Source organism: Mesoplodon bidens, assembly GCF_964165515.1.
Source record: "Mesoplodon bidens genome assembly, chromosome: 9".
NCBI classification, from domain to species: domain Eukaryota; kingdom Metazoa; phylum Chordata; class Mammalia; order Artiodactyla; family Ziphiidae; genus Mesoplodon; species Mesoplodon bidens.
This window is the reverse complement of record NC_138166.1, coordinates 64,304,705-64,325,293: the sequence shown is the minus strand read 5'-3', so window position 1 is coordinate 64,325,293 and position 20,589 is coordinate 64,304,705. Positions and strand designations below refer to the sequence as shown.

General features: G+C 33.2%; 1 protein-coding gene across 1 annotated transcript in view; it reads left to right on the top strand.

Moving 5' to 3' along the window:
- DPY19L2 (dpy-19 like 2) overlaps positions 1–20,589 on the top strand; it is a 94,700-nt gene that overhangs the window by 34,762 nt on the left and 39,349 nt on the right. Inside the window, exons 10-15 of the mRNA XM_081243908.1 lie at positions 7,585–7,662; positions 8,519–8,605; positions 13,024–13,083; positions 16,881–16,961; positions 18,964–19,065; positions 20,116–20,187. Coding sequence (XP_081100034.1) covers positions 7,585–7,662; positions 8,519–8,605; positions 13,024–13,083; positions 16,881–16,961; positions 18,964–19,065; positions 20,116–20,187 — 480 coding nt within the window. The remainder of the gene's footprint in view (positions 1–7,584; positions 7,663–8,518; positions 8,606–13,023; positions 13,084–16,880; positions 16,962–18,963; positions 19,066–20,115; positions 20,188–20,589) is intronic.

The following is a 20,589-nucleotide window of genomic DNA, read 5'->3' as shown; positions in this document are numbered from 1 at the left end:
TGAAACTTTTTTCCAGTTCCTTTGTCTTTACTGAACATCAAATTTCACACACCAAAGGGCCAAGAAAGGACAGTTTTTTGGCAAGTCAAATAAACCTTTTGTTCAAGAAGAGTCTTTGATCTACAAAACTAAAAGGTCACCAAAATGGTTTTTTCCAAGGGGAGTTGATGTTTCTTCTTCTGGATGTAGAAGCAGCTACTCTTACTATAAATGTCAGCTTCTCTTTCTGAAAGCTTTGTCTGACCTTGCATCTTGTTGTCAAACTCAGTCTACAGGTTGATTTCTTTCTATTAGTTTGACAATGTTTATTGTGGCCACAGTGGTTAAAATATAGTTTATTCTATATGTGTAAACTAACAGAGAATCAAGAATTAGCTTACAGAAGGGTTTTATAGTTTCATTCCTTATACACGGTTTTATTTAAAATTTATTTTAAATACCTGTACTCATTTCTGATTTCAGGAACAAAATTGGTCCAAGCATTTGAACAGATTAAAAACTCTTTATTGTTTCATGGAAAAAGAATTTGCCCTATCCTCAGAACTACTTATCTTGAGAAGTATGATGAAAGGAGGCAAGAATAGAAGTCAGTTTTCTACATTTTCACAACAGAATGTTGACTCTGCTGCTTGTATCTCAATGAGAGCGCTTTCTTTTCAACCAGCAGTTCAAATAGCAACAGTCCAGCTCTTAAGCACAATTTTCTCCTGTGAAGTTTTTTTTTTTTTTTTTTTTAGCCGAAGTGTAAATGTGATTTTTAAGAAGGAGGGTCTAGATCTGCCTATCCTAACAGTATTGGTCTATGGTAGGAGGGAAAGGGAGACTAACATATACCAGACTTCAGTATTATAGTTTATTTCATTTAATCCTCAAGGAGTCCAGGCACATGGGTATTATTAATTTACGATTACAGATGAAGACACTGAGGCTCAGAGATTAAGTTAAAATCAAGTCGGCCTACTTCAGAGCACCAACACTTTCCAATTTATTTTTGTTGCATCTCTAGGGTCTTTCAACTCTTTTCTGTTGAAGGCCACACACTTGGCTGTGTTGTCTTATTTCCTTACTAAAATGCCTTCAGTTTTCGTGAAGCATTAATAAAAGAAATATGCATTTAAAGACTACTTCTATACCTTTTGTAAAACCATAATTAATTGAGTCTATTGTATTACCTAATTGCTTTTCTACGTAAGAATCTGTATGATACGTTTTTCATAGTTAGTGTCAAGATTAATTTTCTTCACAAAGTAAATTTATGATCCTTTTTTTTTTTTTTTTTTTGGTACGCGGGCCTCTCACTGCTGTGGCCTCTCCCGTCACGGAGCACAGGCTCCGGACACACAGGCTCAGCGGTCATGGCTCATGGGCCCAGCCGCTCCTCAGCATGTGGGATCTTCCCGGACCGGGGCACGAACCCGTGTCCCCTGTGTCGGCAGGCGGACTCTCAACCACTGTGCCACCAGGGAAGCCCTATGAACTTCCTTTTAACAACTGTATAGTTATTTTATTAAATGAGCTGGACACACTTTCTCACAGTGTCTCTTAAAACCTATATTTTAGACTTGTCCCCATCCCCAATTTTATATACATACTGTATTTCTTTCCTTTTCAGTTTGACAATAAGTGTGATTGCAGTAAATAAAAACTTTTAAGATCTTTAAAATATTGTGTCTTCAGATCAAAGAACATGATATATATCTACTTATTTAGTTCTTAATTTCTATCAATAATGTTAATACAGATTTTTAGAGATCTTACAGATCTTTCATTAGATTTGTTCCCAGGTATTTTCTATTTTTGTTGCATTTTAAAAATTGATTATATTTGTTAGATATGGGGTTCTACGTATGTTAAGCAAAGTTTGTTAATTATATTATTCTAATCTTTTAGATTTCTACTATTTTTGTTTGCTTTCAGTTACTTAGAGGATGAAAGAAAGTCTTCCATTATAACAGTGATTTGTCTGTATCTACTTTTAGCTGTGTAAATTCTTGCTTTAAACATTTTGATGCAACATCATTATGTGCACAGTTGTTATATAGTCCTTTCATTTTTATGTAATGAGCCTTAAAAAATTTTTAAGTATATTTGTGTGTATGTGTGTGGTAAGAACACTGAACATGAGATACACCCTCTTAATAGATTTTTAAGTGTACAGTGTAGGTATTGTTATCTATAGACGCATGTTGTATAATAGATCTCTAGAAGTTATTGATCTTGAATAACTGAAATCTTATGTGTGTTGATTAGCGACTTCCCATTTCCTCTTCCCCTCAGCCCTTGGCAATCACTGTTCTATTATCTATTTCTGTGAGTTTGACTATTCTAAATACCTCTGATAAATGGAACCATGCAGTATTTGTCCTTCTGTGACTGGCTTAATTTACTCAGCATAATATTCTCATCCATATTGTTGCATGTTATAGGATTTCCTTCTCTTTTAAGGCTGATACTATTCTGTTGTATGTGTATAACACATTTTAAAATCCATTCAACCGTTGATGGTCATTTAGGCTATTTCCATATCTCGGATATTGTCAATAGGGCTGCAGTGCACATGAGAGTGCTAATATCTCTTCAAGATCCTGTTTTCAATTCCTTTGGATAAATACTTAGAAGTGGAAATGCTGGATCATATGCTATTTCTATTTTTAATTTTTGAGGAACCTCCATACTGTTTTCCTTAGCAGCTGCATAATTTTGCATTCCCATTAACAATGTGAAAGGATTCCCTTTTTTTCACATCCTCGCTAATACTTGTCATTTGTTTTTTTGAAAATAGCCATCCTAACAGGTGTGAGATAATATATCATTATGGTTTTGATTTGCGTTTCACTGATGATTAATGATATTGAGTGTTTTTTCATATATCTGTTGGCCATTTGTATATCTTCTTAGGATAGCTGTGCAATTTGCCCATTTTTTAATTATTAGTTTTTTTGCTAGAGTAATATGAGTTCATTATATATTTTGGATATAACCCCTTATTAGTTTTTTTGCTAGAGTAATATGAGTTCGTTATATATTTTGGATATAACCCCTTATCGGATATATGGGGTATTTTCTCCCATTCCATAGGTTGCTGTTTACCCTTTCGGTGTTTCCTTTGCTATGCAGAAGCTTTTTACTTTGATGTAATCTCACTTGTCTTATATCTGATGGGAGATTAATATCATCAAAATAAGAGATAACAAGTGTTGGTGAGGATGTGGAGGAAAGGGAACCCTTGTACACTGTTGGTGGGAATGTAAATTGGTACAGCCACTATCGAAAACAGTATGGAGGCTCCTCAAAAAATTTAAAATTGAACTACCATATGATCTAGTAATCCCACTTCTGGGTATATATCCAAAGGAAATGAAAACAGAATATTGAAGAGATTATCTGCCGTTCTATGTTTATTGCAGCATTATTCATAATAGCCAAGGTATGGAAATAACCTAAGTGTCTGTCAACAGATGAATGGATAAAGAAGATGCGCTACATATATATACAATGGAGTATTACTCAGCCATGAGAAAAAGGAAATCTTGCCATAGGACATAGATGGACCTTGAGGGCATTATGCTAAGTGACATAAGTCAGACAGAGAAAGACAAATACTGTATTATATCATGGGATATAATATTAATATCATGTATTAGTATTTAGTTTGGAATCTAAAAAAAACAAACTTATAGAAACAGAGAGTTGAATGGTGGCTACCAGGGCCTGAAGGGTGTGGGAAGTAGGAAGATATTGGACAAAGGGTACAAACTTTCAACTAGAAGATGAATAAGTTCTGGCGATCTATCACATAGCATAATAATTGTAGTTAACGTTATTGTTTTATATACTTGAACATTGGTAAGAAAGTAGATCTTAAATGTTCTCACCACAAAAATGAAATGAGAATTTCATGACATGATGAAGGTGTTAGCTAACACTGCAGTGGTAATAATACTGTAATATATAAGTGTATCAAATCAACAGGTTGTACACCTTAAACTTACACAATGTTTTAAGTCAAGTATATCTCAATAAAGCTGAAAAAAATAGCAGAGGGATCCTTGGTAGAGACTCTAAGCTTAATAAAAGGGACAAATTTCTTAAATCCAGTAAAGTTCTGATTATCCATTAGCTGGAATTTTAGTTGGAACCACTTTATGCCTTCCCCATCCATTTGGGGGGAGGAGGTAGGTAGTAAGGTATTTACACTGGGAGAAGAAAAAAATGAAAGGAAGTTTGAGAGTAAGATATTAGCACCAAACTCCCAAATTCTGGGTAGTTGATCTATAGAATATATTTACAACAATTTATGCATTCTTTGACTCTGAGATTCTATGACCTTGCCTGAGCTTACTTTATGAGGCACTTGATAATGTGTTGAAACGAAGTTTGCAGAGATATTTGTGTCCTTGCCTTTTTTTCCACACCACCAGCAAATAAGTTTCTTTAGGGTGGAGATAGCATTGGCCCTCTAGTATCCATTGAATGGATTTGAATTTATAGCATCGTTTCTAAGAAAACTATACTTTAAGCTCCAAGCAATTAAGTTATAAACAAAGCTCTGGGAAACTATATTCGGGTAAATTGGTTATTACTTGAAAGTATTACCATCTTCAACTGGCACCTCTTGAAATAAAAATCTCTTTGGAATTCTTGAATGAATTATCCATTGTTGTTTTACTTATACAACAAATTCATAATCTGGTTACCAGTAAATGTTAAATTGTATGAGACTTTTCAAAGCCCCAAAGAAAAGAATTACTGGGCCCAGTCATAATTATTATTGTGAATGCAGCCCTCTAAAATAAATGTTAATACTGTAACTCACAGTAGAGCTGTACAATTTTTAATGAAATAAAGTACAACCAAAATAAAATGTCATATAGTTAGAATCATAGGTTGTGTCACATTTTCAAACTGACTTCTTTCACTTAGCCATATGTATTTTAGGTTCCTCCATGTCTTTTCATGACTTGATAGCTCATTTCTTTTTATTGATGAGTAATATTCCATTGTCCATTGTCTGAATGTACCACAGTTTGTTTATCCATTCAACTCTTGAAGGACATCATGGCTGCTTCCAGTCTTTGGTGATTCCCTAAACATTCACGTGAAGGTTTTGAGTGGGCATAAGATTTCAGCTCAATTGGGTAAATACCCAGGAGTGTGATTGTTGGATTGTATGTTAAGACTATGTTTAGTTTTGTAAGAAATTGCCGATTTTGTCAGGTTTTTGGATTTCAGCCATTCTATTAAGTGTGTAGCAGTATCTCCTTGTTCTAATTTACAGTTCCTAATGTAGTATTGGGTTTAGCATCTTTACATGTGCTTATTTGCCCTCTGTAGATCTTCTTTGTTTAGGTTATTTGTTCACATCTTTTGACCTTTTTTTTTTTGCGGTACTTGGGCCTCTCACTGTTGTGGCCTCTCCTGTTGCGGAGCACAAGCTCCAGACGCGCAGGCTCAGTGGCCATGGTTCATGGGCCCAGCCGGTCCGCGGCATGTGGGATCCTCCCAGACCGGGGCACGAACCCATGTCCCCTGCATCGGCAGGCGGACTCTCAACCATTGCGCCACCAGGGAAGCCCTTTTTGACCATTTTTAAATTGGGTTATTTGTTTTCTTATTTATGAGTTTTAAGCGTTCTTAGTACATTTTACATACCAAACCTTTATCAGATGTGGGTTATGCAAAGATTTTCTCACAGTCCCTGGCTTGTCTTTAGTTTTCTTAATAGTGTCTTTTGTGGAGCTGGGGTTTTTAATTTTAAGGAAGTTCAGTTTATCAGTTTTTTTCTTTCATGGATCATGCTTTTGATGTCATAGCTAAATCTCATCCTCAAATAAGGTCACCTTGATTTTCTCCTATATTATATTTTAGAAGTTTTTTAGCCTGTGTTCTACATTTAGCTCTAACATACACTTGAGTCAGTTTTTTGAAAGGTGTAAGGTCTAGGTCTAGATTTATTTTTTTAATGCGTGCGTGTCCAAGTCTTCCAGCGCTATTTGTTGAAAAGACTGTCATTTCTCCATTTTGCGCCGTTGTCAAAGCTCAGTTGCCTATAATTGTGTGGATCTGTTTCTAGACCCTCTATTTTATTCCTTTGAGCAATTTGTCTGTTTTTTCTCCAGTACCATGCTGTCTTGATTACTGCAGCTTTGTAGTAAGTCTTAAAGTCAGTTAGTTTCAGACCCTTTTTAAGAGTTTTCTCTTTGCCTTTGGTTATAAGCAGTTTTTACTATGACATGCCTATGTGTGGTTGGGTTTTGTTTGTTTTAATTTATCCCTTGCTGGGGGTTACTAATACTTTATGAATCAGTGCTTGATTCTTTTTCTATAGATTTTGGGGACTTCTCAGGTATAATGTCTTTAAGTATAGATTTTACTTAATTCCCTCAGCCCTTTCTGAGATGTAAAGTATGACCTTTATACTATATGCTCTACATCTCTTATGTTCTTTCATATGTTGTTCATCCCTTTGTCATTTTATACTTTCTTCTGACCTATCTTCCAATTTATCACTTCTTTATTTGGCTATGTTCAACCTGCTTAAACCCATTTTTGACTTCTTATTATTGATTATTGTAATATTTAGTTGTATATTTTTAATTTGGTTCTTTTTTTTATGGCTTTCAGTACCCTCCTGGAATTTTCAATCTTATCTGTTATTTCCATGCATATGCCAAACATAAAGTCTATGTCTGATGATGCCAGACATGTTTTTGCATGGTTTGTGAGCTAAGAGTAGTTTTTACATTTTATAGTATTGTTTAAAAAATGTAGAAGAAGAAGAGTATACAATGGAGACTGTACATGGCCTACTAGTCTTAACATTTATTATCTGGCTTTTTACATAAAAAGTTTGCTGACCCCTGAACTAGATTGAGATTCTTCATAGATCTGTTTCTGTTGTCTTAGTGATAATGTCTTATCTCCTCCTATATCTGATTAGTTTTGATGTGGTATTAGACATTGTACATGAACAATAGTACAGTTAATTTGAGACTAAGATATTAACTTCTTCCAGAGAAAATTAAATTTGTTTCCAGCAGGCAAATACAGGGACTAACAATCTTTAATCTCCCTCATGCAATCAGAGAATGAGATAATTCAAAGGTGGGCTTCAGTATTTTGGAGTGCTGCTTTGATTTCTGGTTCTCTCTTATAGTATAACCCTTTGAAGTCCCAAACCAAAGCTTAGGGACTTAGCAGAGATCTCATTCTTGGGGTTACCTGACTGCTAAGTGTGTGGAAATCTCTCAACTGCCTCTCAGCTGTCAGGCATCTGCTTCTGTTAGAATTGGCAGAAGAAGAAAAGTGACCCAAAATGTCATGCTTATCTCTGTAGATTTCCACCTTTTCTCTGGTCTTAGCTTTCTAATTCTTTTTTTTGCTGTATTAGTAAGCTGTGGCTTTCATACAGGTACTTTTATTATTTTTTCAAGCTATTCTAGTTCTCAGTGAGAAGGTTGGTTCACATTACTTTGACAATCATTATTGGAAATATAACTCTCCTCTTATATTTACTTTGCTTATGAATAGTGAAATGCTTTTCTACATTTTTTCACTCCTGCTTTTTTAATATTTTTATTTCAGATAGCCTCATTATTTCCCATGTATGTTGTGGGGTACATTGAGCCAAAAAAATTTCAGAAGATCATCTATATGAACATGGTGACAATTTTTTGAATATCTTTATTGGAGTATAATTGCTTTACAATGTTTTATTAGTTTCTGCTGTACACCTGGTAACATTTTAAATATTTATAAGTCATATATTAAAATAAGATCTCAGGGTTTATAAAATAGAACTGACTGTTTTATATACCTCCTTTCAAGTAGTATTTAATACATATGATGTTGATAATATTTAGAAGGATAACTGAATGCCATATTATACCAACTATACTTTCAACTAGACTGTAGATGTTTTGTATTCTCTGAATCTTTAAAAAAAATTTTTTTATTATTATTGTCACTTCTTTTGTAATTGCCTTTTCTCCCTGAGACCTGAGATTTTTAACACTTTGCATGAATATGACACTCTGTGAAATTTATGTTTTTGCATTATTGTTTTTTTATATTAGTTTCCAAACACATATCCCTTAAGAAAATAAAAAATAAAAATCTTTTAGGTAAGAACATAAAATCAAGCTTCCTTAGTGAGGGAAATCCTCAAGTAGTTCAACAAAAATCAGATTAGAAAACTAATAGTTATAAGTAAGTCTTTCTTGTTATATCCCTCCATTATTGAGTTAATAGAATCAATAAGATTTTTCCTGTTTTCTTTGTACCAAGTGGAAAACAGGGGGAAAAAATTAAATTCTGCTATATAGTATTTATGGTGTTGAAAATACTTGGAACCTATCAGTGTGTTGAAATTCTGTTATCACTTGGTCAGGATCTATTTATTAATCTTTTTTATGCAAATAAAGTTTGTATTGGAAATGACTATATCCCTGTAGACAAAGTATGCATTATGCTATCTATCTAATAACTATAAAATGTATTCATTTTCTTCAATTTTCAGGTTTCAGTTCTCCTTTGTTTTGTGTTGATGTTTGGAAATCCAATGTATTTATCTTCTTATTATTCTTCGTCTCTATTGATGACATTGGTAAGTGTTTGTTAAGCTTGTGAAGTTTTTTTTAACCTGTCAAATAGCAAGTTTACCCATTTAATATAGGTTAAGGAGAATAAATAAGGCCTTTTCTGGATTACTGCTCACATGAAAAATTTTTCCCAGATAATGCTTTTTGTTTATCTCATCCTTGAAAAATAATATAAGCAAAGTTTACCTTTTTAAGGCAATGCCCAAGTAAATTTTTTTAAAATAATAAAGTAATAAGACTTACTTTTTAAAATATGCCATAATTTATGATAAAAATTAGTTATTTCCTTCTAAGTCACTTCAGTAGACTAAATACTTACTGCAGTGACACTGCCATTGCCCAAAACGTTTTTGGAACTCCTATGAATTGCCTTCACAGACTATGGCACATTCTTTTGAATGTCCTCAGTGGTGGCAAAGCTTTGTATTTTAAGGGTGGATTTGATTTTTGGAAATGACCAAAGTCTTGTGAATAAGGTGGGTGATTGGGCTGGGTAATACAGATCTTGATCAAAATATAGTGTGACAACAAAGTTATAAGACCTATTTTCTTGAACCCATAAGGAAATAATCTCTAAAGATAGTTTATAAAGAGGAGTTCCAAACTGTTTTGAGCAGTGGCAACATAATTATAATAAGGGTGTAGTTTCTTCGCGTGACTTACTTTCATGGAATAACACTCATTTAGAGTTGTATTTGGAATGGTGGTTCAGTAAATCAGTTTTATTACCTTATAGTCACACTTCCGATATTCATAAGCCAGAACCTGGAATGTTCTCCACTGGAATGTTCCTAGAATGTTCTCTTTCCACAATGACCAGAAATGATAACTTACTACAGAAATACCAAAATATAGCACTTTTCCATGTATGGTGCATTGATTGAATCTTTTGAGATTTAGGTTTTTTCTCCCCATACCTTTTGTTTTTTTTGCCTCCCAGTAAGTAATTTCTCCTCTTTCTCTCTCCCAAAAGACATAGGCCCTTTCTTTTCAACATTTTGTCAAACTTTTTCAGTATTACAAAGTAGATGACTTGTAATAGTGTGTTCATCAACCTCTTTCTATGAAAACATTTTTTATTTTAAAATATAGCACAGATGTAGAAAACCTCATAAAACCAATGTTTTATGTACTTAGTTCTGACTAGTACTGATAAGTACTGATTAATGGACTGTTACTTGCAAACACCCTTAAACTACCATCAAGTCAAAACCAGAACTTTTCTAACCATTCTAGAAGCCTTCCATGTAACCTGCCTCAATCATAACTCCCTTGAGCTGCTCTAAAACTGTAGTGACTATCTTGACTATGGTGATCACTCCAGGCTTTTCTTTATAGTTTCATCACTTAAGTTTCTATTATTATCTATAGGTTTCCAATATGTCTCCCTGTTTTTTTCCCCAGGATATTTTTTTTTTACCTGGGTCACTGAACATGTGAAGGGTTCTGTGGTCTAGATTTTGCTCCCAAATTCTCATGGTGCCACTTTACATCTTTTTTTTATCTTCTGTATTTATATTAATACTTGGGTCTAAAACCTGGATGTGTTCAGATTTAACTCCTTTGGCAAGTATATAGTATTGTTCTTCAGTCAGGAGGCACATATTATCTGGTGCCTCTCTTTTTATGATCAGCGCTTAGTACCAGATCCATTAATTCAGTAGGGATTGCAAAATGGTGATATTCCAATCCCTCCTTTACAGTTCACAGTTCATATAGGAAAAGTAAAGTACATTTCTAAATGGGGGGGGAGTTGGGAGGAAGTAGAAAAATATTTGAAGAAATAATGACCAGTAATTTTCCAAATTTGATGAAAATTATAATCTCAGAGATGAAGAGTATCAGTGAATCTCAAATACAAAAAACATAGAGCTAGAGTAAGCATATTGTCAAATTGTTCAAGATCAGCAATAAAGAGAAAATCTTGGGAGTAGCAATAGAATTAAGACATGTTAAATACAGAAGAACAAAGAGTAAGGATGTCAGCAGATTTTTCATAAGAAAAAAGTGCAAGCAACAAAACAGTCAAGAAGCATCTTTAAAATATTTAAAAATACTATCTATAATTCTATATCCAGCAAACATGTCTTTCAAAAATGCAGGCAAAATAAAGACTTTATGACCTTTATGTTAAAGGAGGTCCTTCAGATGAAAGGAATATAATATTAGATCTCAGTCTGGCTCAAACAAATGAAGGGCCCTGGAAATGGTAGCTAAAGGCTTTCCTACCATCTGTGACAGAATGGATAGACCTTGAGGGCATAATTATGTGACATAAGTCAGACAGAGAAAGACAAATACTATCTTTTCATTTGTGTCTTCTTTAATTTCTTTCAGCAATGTATTCAGTGTGTAAGTCTTTCACCTCTTTGGTTATGTTTATTCTTAATATTTTATTCTTTTTGAGACTATTGTAAGTGGGATTGTTTTCTTAATTTCCTTATTAGATAGTTCATTGTTAGTGTATAGAATTGCAACATAGTTTCTTTGTTGAGTTTGTATCCTGCTACTTTGCAGAACTTGTTTATTCTAACAGTTTGTGTGTGTGTGTGTGTGTGTGTATGTAGAATCTTTAATGTATTTTACATCTAAGATCATGCCATCTGTGAACAGAGAATTTTACATTTTCCTTCTCAATTTTTCTGGTTTACCCATTTAGTTGTTTTTTATTTTTTATTTTTTGCACTAATAAATATTACATGTATATTTTATTATACCCCCTCCTACTTACATGAAAGGTAGCATACTATAGTCTTTTGCATTTTGATTTATCAAACTATTCTGGGTATCACTTAGCAACCTTTCCTAGATATCACTCCATATCAGTTCACGGAGATCTTCATTCTTTCTTGTAATTTCATAGTAACTATTCCCTTCTGCATATTCCATAGATAATTCAACCATTCTCCTAAGTCTGGGCATTTTGTTTATTTCTTTTTTTTTTGCGGTATTCAGCCTTCTCACTGCTGTGGCCTCTCCCGTTGCGGAGCCCAGGCTCCGGACGCGCAGGCCCAGCGGCCATGGCTCACGGGCCCAGCTGCTCCGCAGCATGTGGGGTCTTCCTGGACCGGGGCACGAACCTGTGTCCCCTGCATCGGCAGGCGCACTCTCAACCACTGCGCCACCAGGGAAGTCCTGTTTATTTCTTATATTTTGCATTTACAAACAATTTTGCCTGTGTAATCTGGTACATTTATATTTTCCTATTGTTGGAACTTCAGGAATCCTGGCTCATCTTGGGCCAATTAGATGATGCAAAATTCTCCTCCAAATCTTAGTAATACACAGGCCTAAGATTTGTTTCTCATTGGAACTTTTTGTTTTTCCAACACAAACTTGGGAATAAACAAATACCTTACCAACTTGTAGAGATAGTAGGAGGAGTATTCCTAGTCCTGCATGTCTTTGTCAGTTCAAGCTGCTATAACAAAAATACCAGAATGGGTGGCTTACACGGAAATCTGTTTCTTACAGTTCTAGATGCTGGGAAGTCCGAGATCAAGGTGTCAGCTGATTTAGTTCTTGATGAGGGCTCTCTTCTTGATTTGCAGACAGATATCTTCATTGTATCCTCCCATGATGGAGAGAGGGATCATCTCATGTCTGTTCTTAGCAAGGCACTAATCCCATTTATGAGGTTCCCACCCTCATGATCTAATTACCTCACAAAGGTTCCACCTCTAAATATGTCACATTGGAGCTTAGGGTTTCAACACAGGATCAGTGGAGGGACGTAAACATTCAGTTGATAGCACCAAGGATATAGTTTTTGAGGACCCCAGCTGTATGCATGAGTCTTAATTCCAGTTTCTTACCTTTCATAGTCCCAAGTCTTCTTCTGCTGCCCTCCCTTTTAATACAAGCCCATAGTTGTAACCCTGTTCTACAGACCTCCTTAAAAACTGCCAACTCCTTAAAAACTCTCCTAATTAATGTTTTACTTTTTCAAAATCACCTTCTTTTCTCTGGCACCTGGAAAGTTCCTTTTCTTTCTTATAAATTCAGTTAGATATATATTTTTTTAAACATTTAAAAATATTTGGGAGTTTGGAGAGGAAGGATTTTCATGTTAATTTAGACCACTAATTTTGCTGGATAACCTACATGTATGCTTGCATGGACATACCTTTCACACACTATCTATCTCCTCAGAGGAATTGCCCTGCATAAAACGTCCCAAGTAACTCAGTAAGGAATTAACTTGATTCTAGGGTCAACTTTCTGGTACACAAAGCATTTGGCTTTCACCCCAAGGAAATTTTCCATGTCCAAATTCAGAAAAATCAACAATTAAGAAGGAAAATGGCTGGTGATAGCCAAGATGGAAGGGGGTGGCTGTGTAATTTTTGAAATGTGTAATTTTTGAAATGTAATTTTTAAAAAGTTAATTTAATTGTGTTATTTTATGTCATATGCATTTTAGGTGATAATTCTAAGAAGAAATAAAATTCAAAGATTGGGTGCATCTGAACTCTGCTTTTGGGTAAGGTTCAACATTTTTAACACAATTTCTTCAAATCCTTTTTTATTTCTATAAACTGAATACAGATAATATGCTTTAAAAATGAATGATTTATAGTTAGTAAATATTATAAATAGCTACTTACATAAGGTGGGAAACACTCCTTAGCAATATCTACAAGTCATTTTCAAGAAGTTAGTTCAGGGGCTTCCCTGGTGGCGCAGTGGTTAAGAGTCCACCTGCTGATGCAGGGGACATGGGTTCGTGCCCCAGTCCGGGAAGATCCCACATGCTGCGGAGTGGCTGGGCCCATGAGCCATGGCTGCTGAGCCTGTGCGTCCGGAGCCTGTGCTCTGCAACAGGAGAGGCCACAACAGTGAGAGGCCTGCGTACCACAAAAAAAAAAAAAAGAAGAAGAAGTTAGTTCATTTATTTCAGCACTACCCTCAGGCCTTTCTTCTTTACTTTTCCTTCTGCTATACCCTACTACCTTGCTTTTAATTTTTTTTCTATTAGCTTTGAGTTTCTTTCTTTAGATTTACTAACCTTCTCTTCAAAATAACTCAGTCTGTAGTTCTGTCCCCACTTTCCCTTTTTCTCTTCTCTACACTTATCCATCATCTATCTTTCCTTTGGCTTCAAACTTTAGACTCTTATTATTTTTGTCCTTTTAACATTTTCCCTACAATCTCCCAGTTCCTTTTTATTTCATCTCAGCCACTACCTGATCTTTGTTTGACTTCTTTGCAAATGTACAAATGGATTGCCCATGTTACCTCTATATTTGTATGTTATGTTACAAAGTAAAATAAGTACCTTATTAAGTAGGCACTGCAATGACTAATTCTCATAATATCAGACAGATGACATTCTTTTTCTCTAGGTCTTTAATGTGCTCCTACTAAAAAATAAAATCTACCATATTGAAGAACTCTGTGATTACATATTATATATTGGTACGGTAAAACTGGAAATGATAAGAGGGTAGATAGTGACTCAGAATACAAACAAACAAAATGGAATGAGTTGCCAGTTTCTTATTGCTGGAAGAATTCTCCCATCCCCTATGGTGAAAATACACTTGTTATTGAATGATATGACCCTTCTAATATTTGATTTTTTTTCTTCAGAAAAATTGGCAAAACTTGTTTTTTTAAAGATTAAACCAAGAAATCAACAGAAAATTTAAATATTTTTATTTAATAGTTTAACTCAAAAGGAAGTCAAAATTTTAATTACAAATTACTGAAAAATGACAATAAATAGAGCAGTATCTGTGGATGTTTAGGGAATTCTGCCAAAATTGTGTTCAGAGGAAAATTTATTGTCTTAAATATTTTCAATTTTAGACTGCAAAGAATAAAAAGCTTTAAGTCAAGAATTTCAAGGAAACAAAACTCTAAGGAGAGAACAGTTAAGGTATAATGAATGTTCAGCTTATATTTATGTTTTAAAACTGATATAATTAATACCATCAATCTCTTGCAAAAAGGAGAAATTAGTCATGGTAGTCATCTGAACAACACAGAAAACATTCTGGCTTTTTATGTCTTTTTTCTGGAAGACCATCAAAAAGAAATAGAAAAGCTATTTTGTGAAATAACACCTTTTCTTAGAAAAACACCTGTTTTTGTAAGAAAAAGGGATAATCCATTCTTGTCAAATTGGGCTCATCCCAGGAATGCAAAGATGTTTCTGGAAAATTTATAAATGTAAATTATCACACTAGCAAATTAAAGGAGAAAAATACTTTATGATCATCTCATTAGATGCAGAAAATAAATTTCATAAAATTAAACACCCATTTATGATAAAAACTCTTAGCACAGAAGAAATAGCAGGGAGTTTACTTAACCCAGTAAAATTCTTCAGCAGTCATTGGTTTTGCAGGAGAGATATTTGGAGTATTCCATTTATGAAGATCAAGATTAATATGTTTTTTCACAGTTTATTAAAGGTTCAAACATATAAAAGCCAGAAAGTAAATAACAGGATTAGAAAAGAAATGGAAAGAAAAATCAAAATTTATTATATCATTACATATAAAACAAAATAATTATTAGAAATTATAAAAATAACATGGCTAGGTATAAGATTAATATTTAAAAGTTAATTGTATTTCTATTCTTTGGCAACAAACAAAATCCTATTTTTGAAAATATGCCATATATTTTAGGGAGAAAAAAATACATAGTATCTGAATAAATCTAATATTTTTGAAATTTAAATTTTTTTTAAAAAAATGTGTAAAACCACTTATCATGTAATAAGGATAAGGAAAATTACAACTTGAATGAGAAAAGGCAATAAAGAGATGTTAACACTCAGATGAGTAAGATGTTGGGATTATTTGGCAAGAATTTTAAAGCAGTCATCATAAAAATACTTCAGTGAGCAATTATAAGTACTCTAGAAGCAAACAAAATATCACCAAAGAAACAGAAAATTTTTTTAAAAAAGGAATAACTTGGGAATTAAAAAAAATAACTTGAAAAATACTGTAACTGAAATAAAAAACGCAGTGAATGAGCTTCATAGAAGAATGAATGTAACAAAGAAAGCAATCAGTGTACTTGAAGATAGAAGAATAGAAATTACCCAATCTAAACAACAGAGGAAAAGTAACTGGAAAAAAATGATAGAGGCTTAGGAAAATGTGGGACAATAACAGAAGATTTAATATTTGTATCGTGGAAGTTCCACAGGAGAGGAAAAAGAGAGTGGTATTTGAAGTATTTGAAGAAGTAATGGCATAAAATAGATAGCTAGTGGGAAGCAGCCACATAGCACAGGGAGATCAGCTCGGTGCTTTGTGACCACCTAGAGGGGTGGGATAGGGAGGGTGGGAGGGAGGGAGATGCAAGAGGGAAGAGATATGGGGACATATGTATATGTATAACTGATTCACTTTGTTATAAAGCAGAAACTAACACACCATTGTAAAGCAATTATACTCCAATAAAGATGTTAAAAAAAAAAAAGAAGTAATGGCTGAGAACTTTCCAAATTTGGTAAAAGACATAACACTACAGAGTCAAGAAACTGAGTTAATCCCAAGTAGGATAAAGCCAACAAAATCCATGCCAAGATACATCATAATTCAACTTCTACAAACGAAAGGCAAAGAAAAAGTCTTGAAAGCAGACAGAGGGAAATAATGCATTACCTTTAGGGCAAAACTGATTCGAATTTACAGCAGACTTCTCATCTGAAACTATGGGAGCCAGAAGGAGGTGGCACAACATTTGTCAAGTGCTGGAAAGAATTGTCAACCACAAGTTATATATCCAGTGAAAGTGTCTTTTAGGAATGAAGTGGAAAGTAAAACATATTCTCAGATGAAGGAAAACTAAGAATTTATTGCTAGCAGAGCAACCCTTATATAATGATTAATAGAAGTCCTTGAAACAGGAAGTAAATGATGAGAGAAGAAATGTTAGAACATCCAGAAGAAGTAAAGGACAACAAAATGGATGCACATAGGTCTAAATATAATAGACTATTCTCTTGAATATTTCCTTTCATGTGTTTTTGTTTATTTTGTTGTTCTTTATCTAGATATTTGAGTCCAGCTTTTCATTTATTTCCTTTACTCTCATTTTTATTGATAAAAGTTTATGAGGCCATGAATTTTCTTCTGATCATTGCTTTACATGCATCCCTTAGTTTCTAATATGTAGTTTTCATTACCATATTTAAAAAAATTTTTTTTGAGTTTGTGTTTCCCTTTCACTTAAGACTTATTAATAGGAGGTTTAATTTCCAGGAGGAAGGGCCTTTTGGTCGTCTGACTTCTATCTATTTTGTTTATTTTCTAGATAATTCAAGGAAGTGCTTGGTTTTGTGGGACAATCATTCTGAAATTTCTGACATCTAAAATTTTAGGTGTTTCAGACCATGTAAGTACTTTCTAGTTAAAACATTAGAATTTCTATACATATTTAGTTGGATGAAGACTTTGAAACCATCTATTTTTAAATGAAACCTCTTCATTTTATAGAGGTTAAGTGCCTTCTTCAAGGTCCCAAACTAGTTATTGGCAGAGTCAGTACTAATGCCCTGCAGATCTTTTCAACCCACTAAGAAGAAAGTATATCAATGAATGGTGACTTAGCCTTCTAGGAAAAAAATATGTTAAGTAGTTGTTTATATTTTGGTTAAAATACAAATAGTTTGTTTCATAAGTTATTAATTCATTGTAAATGTTAACATATGAACAGTCTGTACTCAGCTTTGCAATATAGAGCTCAAGATCTCAATATAATTTTATTTATAATTATAGACTAAAATTAAGATGTGATTTGATATTTTTAAAGTTCTTCTTGTATAAAGAGAATGATAAAAATTCTCTGTCTTTTCAACTTCTAGAAAATATATGGACCACATCCCTCATGCATGTTGTTTCTGTCTGTTTTAAGGCTAATACCTCAAATAATGGCCCTTTTCAAAGCAAAAGTTCCTATTAACTAGTTTGTTTTGGGAATAGAAAACAATGCATGATTTTAACTTTTGATTTTTCAGCACTTTCTGTTTGGATATGAGGATAGATGAGTATATCATACAATAATCTACTCTGAAATTTACCTTATGTAGTACTCTCCAATTAGGACTCTAATGCTGAAATTGCTTCAACTTTAACAAGGGATTATAGATAGTAGTTACTCTCTTAAAATGTCAAATGCTGTCACTATCCAGGAGAATTGAGCCTGCATACATGTTCATGTTAAATAAAATTTTAAAATGTAAGAATTTATTTGCCATTTATTGTTAGATCTGCAGAGTGGTTTATTAGGCATATTTGTTGTTCTTAAATTTTTATTCTGTAGGGGGTATACATTTTATGGTAAATTTATTTAGGCCTCCTAAGTTATTTATTAAGTTGGTCTGTTATTTTCTTTCTTGCCTTGCTCCACATTGCCACCCAACTCTTTACAAATCCTAACACACACACACACACACACACACCCCTTGTCACACACACAGCTGACTTCTGTGTGACAGCTGTGAGAAAGACTTGAAACTAAAGTGGCTTGTTTAAATTGTAATTAGTTACCAGGCCTATTCTAAATTAGAAAAATAAAGTTAACTGTAAATTATCCTTGTTACTGGTAGATAAGGGGAATCATGAATAAATGAAAACCATAGATAATCATCAAAGTTGATATATAATAATTTATGTCCTTGTAAAGTAGTTTGAGTTAATGTTTTACATGCCAAATATTTTTCTTTATCTGGCCTTCTAAGAATGCAGTGTAAAAATAATTGTCTCACCAAAGTAGGTAATAAATAATCAGTAGAAAATAGTTCTACATTGGATTTGGTTGGTGGTGTTTATTTTAAAGTCCTTTGAGATCAAGTAACTAAATCAAAGTAGTATGTATAGTTGTTGTAATTCTCTTGAAGAATAACTCTCATAGTTAATGGCTTGAATTTATGTCTGAAAAATTCAAGAAGCACCAAAAATTGTGCTCAATGTGTGAGGCTTTGTGAAAATGACAGTGCATGGAAAATTTGTTCATGATTTACAATGTGTGGTGAAAGAAGTTAACTGAAATTGGTTTTTTCTTGATAAATGATCTGATTATAAAATCTCATGATCAACTGCATGGTGGTTCGTGCCCAGCAAATGTTGATTTTAGCTCATTCTTTACATTATCACCTTCTCTGCTTGCTTTTTCTGAACTTCTTTTTCCTTTTTATTTCTCTTGCTATTTCTGTTTGTTTTCAATTTTCTTCATAATTGAGCACATAATGTGGTTCACTGTATTTTTTGTTTTTTTGGAGAGGCATCCATGTACCTTGGATTCATCTTCTCTGTAGACTTTGTTACTATTACATCAAACCAATTATTATTAACTATAATTATTTGTGTAATTTTAATTTGTTTTTATTTTCTTCCAGATTCGCCTGAGTGACTTTATTGCAGCCAGAATCTTAAATTACACAAATTTTGATACTTTAATTTACACCTGTGCTCCTGAACTTGACTTCATGGAAAAAACGGTATGAATGTTTCTTTTTTTCTCCTCTACAGGTATGATGGGTTCTTGCTCTTAAGTTTTCTCTTTAATCTGAAACTCAAAAGTTTTATTCAGAAACACCCAATTTACTTACTCTATCATTTTTTTACAGTAACTTTTGCTAATTATATGGCCTCCTTCACCTGGTTTCTTATGTATAAAATCAGTAAACAATGGCCCCTACCAGGGCGAGTGCATAACATACTGTATGACCCATAGTCAATTACTGTTACTACAGTTCAATTACTTTTAATAATCTGGGTCAGTTGGAGGTATGAGACCACTCAGGAAATATAGACCCAAATTCTTGTTTTTGTTTTTTAAAAATTCAGGTTTTTTTCACTTAATGTCCCAAATATTACAAACTTTTAAAATAAGACATTGCCAAGAAAGATATACTACTAATCATCTATTATTCTCTTATCTATCCAGTCATACATTTATTCAGAAACAATTATTGACCACTAATTATCTGTGAGGCAGTTTGTAGTCGGACTATGAAGAGTAAAATTACTTGATTCCTGCCTTCAAGAAATATATAATTTTGTTACATGGTAAATCACTATCACAATTCATGAGAATTATTTAGCTGCTGTTATTATTTTATTATTCATACTTAATTACTTAGTGTAACTTTCTTCATTGTTAGTTCTGTAGTTTCACAAATGAAAATAATAGAATTTGCAGCCCAGGAAATGATAATCTAGGGCCCAGGGATCAGTAAACACACATTTTAAACTTACTATTATATAATATAAATAAAGGAAAGATAAAACCAAAATAAAGGAAAAAATAATATCCATAGCTAATTTTAATAGTTTTTATCATTAAAACTATTTGATATATTTGTGTAACTATTTTATATTTTTGATTCTTGTATTAGAACATGAAACTCAATAAATATATAGTCTGTTAATGACAAAGATATCTTTTACCTTTACAAAATCTTATTGTGACACTCAAGTTGACATACATTTTTATTCATTTAATGTAAAATTTAAATAATTATTTTGAATAATTTGCTATATTTCAGACGCCACTGAGCTACACAGAGACATTGTTGCTTCCAATCGTTATAGTGATTACTTATTTTATCTTTAAAAAGGTATTTAAAATTCTTTTCACTTGCTTTTGGGTTCAAGACAAGGACTTAGATTAATGCTAATAGCTCAGAATTCTGTCTTACTTTTAGGATGAACTCTTCCCTCCCTAAAAAGCTTTTTTTATTCAGATTTTTCTTTATCTAGTATTATGTGGGTTTTTTTCTGAAAGCCACATTAGAAAAGATATTTTTACTTATTCTTTCGAAAGAAATTTGTCATTTACCCACTATGTTCTAAGAACTACGTTAACAAAGTAGGTACACTGAGATAAATAAGACAAGCCCAGCCCTATCTTGAAACTCACAGTCTGAGCCGGGGGGAACATTCAGCAAATAATTTCCCAAATGATTAAATAATTGCAATTGTTATAGGTACTAAAAAAAAGTACAACGACCACTTTGGTA